The sequence below is a fragment of the Sardina pilchardus genome, chromosome 7 (assembly GCF_963854185.1).
Source record: "Sardina pilchardus chromosome 7, fSarPil1.1, whole genome shotgun sequence".
Classification (NCBI taxonomy): Eukaryota; Metazoa; Chordata; class Actinopteri; order Clupeiformes; family Clupeidae; genus Sardina; species Sardina pilchardus.
This window is the reverse complement of record NC_085000.1, coordinates 29939912-29948524: the sequence shown is the minus strand read 5'-3', so window position 1 is coordinate 29948524 and position 8613 is coordinate 29939912. Positions and strand designations below refer to the sequence as shown.

The following is an 8613-nucleotide window of genomic DNA, read 5'->3' as shown; positions in this document are numbered from 1 at the left end:
GAGGAGATGGAAAATGTTTGAAGGGTCTCGGGTCGAGAGCACACTGCAGCTGGCTCGGTGAGGTGTATTGGCCACACCCCTAATTAGAGCCAGTTATGACATATTTCAGAAAATTACAACCATTTCCTCATGTGTGGGACAACATCCATGTCAGTTTTTCGTTTACGCTAAGAAAGTATGTTTGTTCATAGGAAAAGAATGGCAGCAGATGTTGGAACAAGTGGAATGTGGCAGAGTGTGCGTGCGTCTATTCGTGTGAGAGAGCCTGTGTGTGTGAGAGACCTTTACCCAGGAGGGGAGGGCCAGATGAAACAGAGCTCCCCAAAATAGATTGCACAACTGATAACCGCAGAGTTTATACAGACTAAGGATATTATGCTCTCAAGAATGTGTGTGTTCTCTTTCAGAGCATTTAAAATATATTGAGGTTGCCTTTTGGCCAATTCATATTTAAGTTGTCGTATAAATAATGTCTGGGAATCCAGACACTTGTTTCATGAAATGATAATAGTGCTCCAGGAGCGTTTGAATTGCTTGTATGATTAGAATAATAACCCAAACGGAACGCTGGAGGGCGCCCGCCGGAGTGGAGGACCAGAGGACATTCCAACAATAATTCTGCTTTATATCACTCACTAGTTGAGACATGATAGTTCGGATAAAACATAGATTTAAAAAGGGTTTCGTTACATCCCCTGCTGATTCATGACAAGATTTCTGATGGTAGATTGTAGTTTTGCAGTTTATCTGACGGACTTACGCCTTGAAGAGACCAAAGAACTTCCTAGCCTAACTTTAGCTAGCAGCTAGCCAATGTCCATGTTTGATGTCGGCTAGCTAAAACACCTGACTAGCTTTGAATGTTGTAGCCAGAAAGATAGAAGTTTGCAACCAGTACATTGAAGTTGTCCAGTGATATTGCTTTACTTACCTGTGTGTCGAGTTTGAATATGTCTGAGCAATTTCTTGAAGTAGACAGATTACGCTCTGTACTGTTACAAGACATTGGTGAAGTTGACAGTGCAGCCAAAACCATCACGGAAGAATCCTTTAGCAGGTAGGCTAATGTTAGCTAACATTAATAGTTTGATGGGTTAGCATGTCAGGATTGCAGGAGCTGTCAGTGTCATGTTCTGTACAATCTGTACATGTTGTGGAACCTCAGTTTTGTATGTGATACAAAGTAACATAATGGATTTGTATCTAATTTCCTAGCCAGGAAGTTTTGACGCGAATAGAGGGCGTAATCCTTGACATTATAAAAAGTTTATCCAGAGGGGAAGCGCCAGTGCTGGCCCTGCAAAATCGTAATACTTGGTCAAATATAAGGTAAGACATTTTTGCCGATCTTGCGACATTCTACATTTTCATCAGATGGTAATTTATCATCACTTGTTAGCTGCTAGACACATTAGATATAGGTTTATGTGGTTAACTAGCTTTGTCAAAGCCATAAGCGAATAGGCTAATGTTACATGTTATTACATGAGATTTACAGTCTTATGGATAGCCTATATACAGTATATTAACTTGAAACTGGAAGGGGGCAATCAAGCAGTACAGGCAGTATGGTGCGACATGTCCAATGAGCTTTAGAATCTTACCTGTCTTACATGGTATCAGTCAGCACCTTACATTTGGGTGTTAGGAAGGACACAGAAGAAATAGAAAAAAACACATTTATGGAGCCACCTTCAGTCCTGAACCTTGATCCCTGAAGCTTAATAACTTCCTGAGTCTAAATAGGTGTCGTTTCTACAAAGGATTAGCAACACACACTGCACATGCTCTAACTTTCCCTCTCTCTCTTGTCTCCACACACACACACACACACACACACACACACACACACACACACTCACATAAACACACACTCACAAATCTGGTGTTCTGCAGAGGCTTTTAATGTGCACAGTGCGGAGACCTCATGCATAGAACAAAGCAACTTGTCAAGTTGAATCTGCATCAAACCCCGTAAAGGCTTAGAGCACATTTCAGCCAGGCCCTTTCAAAGTCCCAAATCTGACAGCCTGGAAAGTAAAAGTTTCTCAAAGGAAATGCCAGGATGTTTAAGCCCAGTAACACCCCACCGCAACCCCTCCGCCACCCCTTCCCTTTCACACAGGTTACATTACATTCCATTTCTATTTAGCAGGTTTGTTTATTCAAAGTGACTTATAGGACACATGGCAGCATATATTTGTGTGTGTTTCCTAAATGAATCCAAAGACCTTTTCATTGCTACTGGTTAGCAAACTAGCACCAAACTAGCCACAGATAGGAAAGCGGATTGCTGTTTAAACAATACATACTTGAAGTTATGGGAGTAAATTCACCTGGTGCTTTGGTTGTATCTTTTTCCTTTCGGTTTTATACAGCTTTTCTCAAATTTGAATAGTTTGTGTTTTAAGTATGCTGCAGAAATAAACAGTATTGTGCTTAATGTATTATCTCAGTAACAAGAATAATAGTTTTGTAGATTTTGATGGTCTGGCGAATCGGCAGCCTACTGAATGAAACTGTTCCCATCTGATAGCTAAATGGATCTACGTAACACCTCAGTATCACTCAAGAGCTCCACTTAAAACACTTCCGAGTAAAAGCATGTTATAAAGAAAATGTTATCCCTCTGGAATGAGAAAGAGCTTTTTGGGAAAGAGTTTAGTCAGGCCATTTCAGCAGATTGATGATGATTATTTGTTCTTGTCTTGTTATTGTTTGCCCTCTGAACACTCCCGGCCGAAGCTTCGACAGTGCTGTGGGCCTTCACATGAGCTCAGACGCCTCCGTCAGCACGCTCCGCAGTGACTGCGCCTCCTCCGTCAGCAGGCTTGGTGAGAGAACCCTGAAACCGGCCAATTATGCCACCAATTCTCCAAGCGAAGCAAACGCTTTTCTAGCCGCTGTCTGACGTTTTTTCCACCACTGGATTCGATTAATAGGTCCATTTTCCCCCCTCTAATTCGTTTCCTCGGTGGTTAGTGATTTGAGATTAATGAAGACACATTACGATGAGGCGGTTACAAAATAGTGTATTCGGGCATGCGTTCCTGGGGTGTGCCGCAAATCAAGCTAATTCATTCCTTATTCTCGTCATGGCAAAGAACTCACGCTGAAATGTATTAAGACATCACGTCAAAATCCAGTGAGATTGTGAGGATGTGAAGTTTGAGTACTTACAGCAAGCATTGCTTGAATTAGTGCTAATTCATTGCATATCTTCTGTGTTTGCAGCATTAATTCTGAAAGTCCTCTCAACTATTTACAAACTCATCCAGAGTAACTCCTACGCGACGAAGAGGTTGGTTGAACCAGACATTTCAGTAGTAGCCTATTTTTGTTCCGTTTGTGCTGTGTTGATGGAGTGTTTTCAGTTTAAAGAAGACTCCTCGCTGTATTGATAGATCACCTTTAAGAGATCAAACGCAAAAAGCGATGCCAAAAGTAGCAGATAAAACCTGAGGTTGAAACATTGGATGTCTCTGCAGTGATTTATCGCCCTCTCCTACATGAAAGAGGTGTTCTTTGCGCTTTACAGGGACATTTATTATAACGACACACAGCTGTTCCGCTCCCAGAAGACCGTGGACGCCATTGTGGATGACATCTCATGTATGCTCAAGGTCCCACGCAGAAACCTCCATGTGGTGTGTGTGTGTGAATACTCCATATGTTTTATGGTGTGTGTGTGTGTATGTGTGTGTGTGTGTGTTTGTTAGGAAAGAGAGACGAGATATGGCAGAAAATTAGGTTTACTGCGAGTGCACATTGATACAAGCATCACATTTTTTAATTATTGCTGTATTGTTTATGTTCTCTCTCACACATGCACACAGATCCACATGTTCTCTGTCAAATTTCTTTGGCACACAGAATCATATACATTCAGCCTGTCTCAGTTTCACAGCACTCGCACACACACACACACACACACACAGACACACACACAGAAAAAGGGAGAGAACACATTTATGTTTCCTTATATTAAGTAGAACCATTCTTGTCCGGGGTAAAGTGTGGTTTGATGTTTCTTGTTATGAACATTTGAGCTTTTCGACGGTTTAGTTTTGGCATTCATGAAGAAACACCTGTGTGCTGGGGTTCTTTTGTTTTATTGACATCGTGGAGTTTTGATGATCAAGTTCCAAAGAATGTTAACCTTTGTGAGAAAGTATGTGTTTGAGACTGTTTGTGAAATTCTTTATCTGTGTCCATGTGAATGTAATTTTGTCTCTGTGTGTGTGTGTTTGTGTGTGTGTGTGTGTGCTTGTGTAAAACACAGCTTGCCACATCAAAAGGATTCATCTCTGGTGATCTGTGCTATTTGGAAGAAGATGGCACCAGAGTTGACTGCAGCTCCAGTTCCACTGTACGTTGGAGAGTTATCTATGAGTTTTTACTGAAGAAGTAATTCGGTATTCAATTGCCTCTCTCTCTCTCTCTCTCTCTCTCTCTCTCTCTCTCTCTTTCTCTCCTTTCTCCACTCAATGACAGGAAAGCCATACTCTTAGCCAAAAAAGTATGACATCACTTGCTCATACTCTCTGGCCACAATCCCCAGGTTCAACCCACACACAAATCACTAGCTTAAACAGCTCTGTCCTCCGCAGGGAACGATTACATTGTTGTCTAGGTGACATGGTTCAAAGATTGATTAATGAGGATGTTTGGATTTGAAGGAACGTTAAGGCTAATTTCACCAATTTCATTCTCATTTGCAGGCCATTCCTGTGTCATCTAACGTCTGTGGAATAAGGAGTATCCTTTGTCACATTATCCATTGGTATTGATCCCTGGTTGAATATTCACAAGGGAAATCCACCATTGCACACCTGTGAAAACAAGCCATTTGTCTCCTCAACCCGTGTCAGATATTGTATCATCTGCTAAGTTTGTTCTGATTGTGGAGAAGGACGCAACATTCCAGAGGCTGTTGGATGACGACTTCTGCACTAAGCTGTCTCCATGCATCATGATAACCGTAAGAGCAGAGGCACTTCCATATCTGAGCTACGAGCTGTGAAAGACTTCACCACCTGTTGTTCTTGCACCGTCCCTGTTGTTCTAAGTCGGGTTCCTCCCTGATGTGATTGAAAAATGGTTTGTAGTTAATGCGTTACCTCTTCCTGGTGTCTTTCTCTTCCTCTTTCCCCTCTCTCTTGTCATCTGTCTCTCTGTCTCTCTTTTCATCGCTCTACTGTGGCTCCTCTGTCGCTCGATGCCCCCGGGGGTCACCAGGGGAAGGGTGTCCCCGATGTGAACAGCAGGCTGATGGTGCGTAAGCTGTGGGACACTCTGCACGTCCCCATCTTTGCACTGGTGGACGCAGACCCACATGGTGAGCAAATGCACTCACACTCATTACACAGACTTGTTTTGCAAAAGCTGTGACCATATCTCCTTGTTAACACTCAAGTCCATGCATATAAATACACAGACACACACACACACTCACACACACACACACTCATAGACAGAGAGAAGAAGGCAATGCTCATGATATAACCTCAGAAGACATTCACATTTTTTTCGCATGCATGTTTTTGAGCAGACACACACTGTCATGCACACACACACACACACACACACACACAAACAAGGGCCTTTGCGTGTTCCACTGGTCTGACACACCAGACCCTCGAGAGCTCTCTGTACTCATCGTCGGCTGATCTGGGGCTAGTTAGCGCTTCGGCGCGATCTAACGCCGGCGAGCGTCTGAGCCGCCCCAGGACTCCCTCCGACGCTGCCACTCTCAGTGACACCCACTTCCTGACCCCCTGGCGCGATGCGTGTAAGAAGGGCCCTGCCGCATGTTCACCGCCAATTAGGCCCTCCCGTGGGAACGCAGCTTGAGCATGGCACTGATTGCTCAGAGTCTCTCTCTCTCTCTGTTCCCAGGAATCGAAATAATGTGCATCTACAAGTATGGATCCGTGGTGAGTGCTCCCTCCGCCTGCTATTTAAGTGCATTATCCAGTGCAACCCTGTGCAATGTCTGTTTAAGAGGGACATGTAATTACTCTCCCCTCTTTGTGGAAAGAATACGGAAATTGCCTGTGTGTGTGTGTGTGTGTGTGTGTGTGTTTTTGTTTTCAAAAACATATGAAGTTACCATGTGGAAAAGTAAAGTATTTCTGCATGTGTGCGCACATGGTACAAGCACATGCATGCACATCTGTACATGGATGCACATGTATTCTCATTTGTGTGTATGCCTGTGTGCATGTGAGTGCATGTCCGTATTCAGTTCATTGCATGAATGTGTGTGTGTGTGTGTGTGTGTGTGTGTGTGTGTGTGTGTGTGTGTGTGTGTGTGTGTGTGTGTGCGTGTGCGTGTGCGCGTGTGTGTTTCTCTCCCCAGTCTATGTCGTTTGAGGCGCACAACCTGACCGTTCCCAGTGTGCTGTGGTTGGGGCTCCTGCCGTCCGACATTGAGAGGTTGGGAAAGAGGGCTCATTACTCTGCTCTGTGGCTTCCACTAGACGAGGCCTCTTAGCTCTTTGTTTTGGTTTGTTTTTTTCTCGTCGCTGTTGCCTACTGCCCTTTCCTTTCAAGCGGCTATTTTTAAGCGTGTGTGCCAGTGTTCATAAGCTTAAAATGGGCTTTGGGGGAAAGAGGGGGATCTGTGCATGAAACGAAGCAGTGGAACCACTTCCTATGTTGTGGTCATGGTCGTTTGAGCCATGCACTGCAGGTGCACAGAGCAAGGAGCGACCCAAGTGCTGTGGTCAGAGAATATTTCCTATCAAAGAGCACAGATGTCACTTTCCGTTAAAAAGGAGAGAGAGTGTGTCAGGTCAAAATAGGGGCATCACAATACAAGTATATGACTATAGTAATTACTCATTCATGTGCATCACAAATACATTTAATAGTATTTTACCATCCTATGTAAAGGGTATGTTTTTTTTTTTTCTAAGAACTTAGGGCCATTCACACCAAGAACAATAACTGTAACGATAAAGGCAAGTGAACATGAAGAACAGAATAGTTGGGGTTCACTTTCAGAGTAATCTTGAGATTAATAAAAATCTGACAGACCGTCAGAATCGATCAAATTTTAGACATCACATTCATCAACATGAAGAGCAACTGTTCTGATCGGTGTGGACACTCATATTGTCATAGTTGCCATAATCATATTTGTATAGTTATCGATCCTGGTGTGAACGGCCCTTTGCCACGGAAGTGTGTATGCATGATGTGTGAGGGGCCCAGTGGCCAGGCCGGTTAGTGACCGTGAGGATGTTGCTGGTCCCCAGACTCCGGGTGCCACAGGAAGCTCTGATCCCGCTGACCCGACACGACGAGAGCAAGCTGCGGAGCCTAAGGAGCAGGCCGTACCTCACCTGCCAGCCCCAATGGGACAAAGAGGTGAGAGGGACTTGGGGGGGCATATGGGGTGGATGACCCCCCCAGGAATCTAAACTGTCCAAAGCAACCCTTCCTCCACCACCACCACCAAATAATCTTCTCATCATAAGGAAGGAGACTGTTGAAGAGCAGGATGAAGTGTGGGGCTCCATCCACACCCTCAGAAGGTGGGGATGGAGAGATTGAGCCAAAGGAGAGATAGAGAAAGAGAGTAAATACCAACTTACCGCACACTGTAAACAACCTGGTGTAAATACCCAGTTACAGCAGACTGTAAACAACCTCACGAGAGCATGGTGTTTATCTGTAAACCCATGCATTATCCTCTACCTGCGTATAGAGTTGGGAGTGAAAAAGCAACAGTAGTTTTGTTTTAGCGGAAGGAGGTGGGTCATGGTACATATTTTCCCTCTCCAAATATGCGTGGGGACATTTTCTCAGGTGTTACACATCACAGAAAAATGTTGGACTAATACTAGTGTGTGCCTTGGTATGCACAAGGTATAGTCAGCTCTGCTACGTAGCTAGAAAACATACAATACACAAAACATGTACACAAGACAAATGTGATCCGAAGTCATTAATGCAATTGTGGGTTGTGTGTGTGTGTGTGTGTGTGTGTGTGTGTGTGTGTTTCAGATGCAGATCATGGAGAGACTCAAGCATAAAGCTGAGATCCAGTCCCTGGCCTCCATAGCCTCTGACTTCCTCACACGCGTCTACCTGCCAAACAAGCTGCGATATGGGGGCTGGGTGTAAGCTTACCGCCTCCTGCTGGAGAAACTACTACATGACTAACCTCTCAGCAGTACCAGTCATTTTTCTGCATGTTGCATTGCTGTTAGGGCCTTCATTTGTGTAACAATATTGAAGTGTAGTAACATGGCATTTCACCATTTGTTAGTTACTTTGTAATTGATAATCCTGAATTTAGTAAATAAGACCAAAACTGGTCAACACCAATGACTTTCTTTACTGACAATAAAGATCATATACTCAAAACAAAACAAACAGACTCAAATGAGTCATTAGTAGACCTACATATGAATTAAAACAACATCAGATCAAGGGGTTCAGGAGTGAAATGTAATGTGGAGAAAAACAGTGAGAAAATTTTTTTTTTTAACCTTGTTACCATTTCGTTGGCCAATGGGAGACATTGAAAATGCCACTGCTTTAAATCCATGTGTAGTATTCTGCAGGTAATAAAGTACTGGAACATGCTGTAAGCTTGACAAC

General features: G+C 43.7%; 1 protein-coding gene across 1 annotated transcript; it reads left to right on the top strand.

Annotated features, from left to right (window-relative positions):
* Positions 1–810: 810 nt before the first annotated feature.
* On the top strand, positions 811–8328 carry spo11 (SPO11 initiator of meiotic double stranded breaks). The gene is made up of 13 exons (XM_062540118.1): positions 811–1057; positions 1216–1329; positions 2746–2834; positions 3235–3301; positions 3539–3647; positions 4283–4369; positions 4722–4758; positions 4872–4981; positions 5239–5338; positions 5899–5936; positions 6362–6438; positions 7263–7374; positions 8014–8328. Exons 1-13 carry the CDS (start codon positions 951–953, stop codon positions 8131–8133), a joined length of 1167 nt encoding a protein of 388 aa, XP_062396102.1. The 5' UTR covers positions 811–950; the 3' UTR covers positions 8134–8328.
* Positions 8329–8613: the final 285 nt, after the last annotated feature.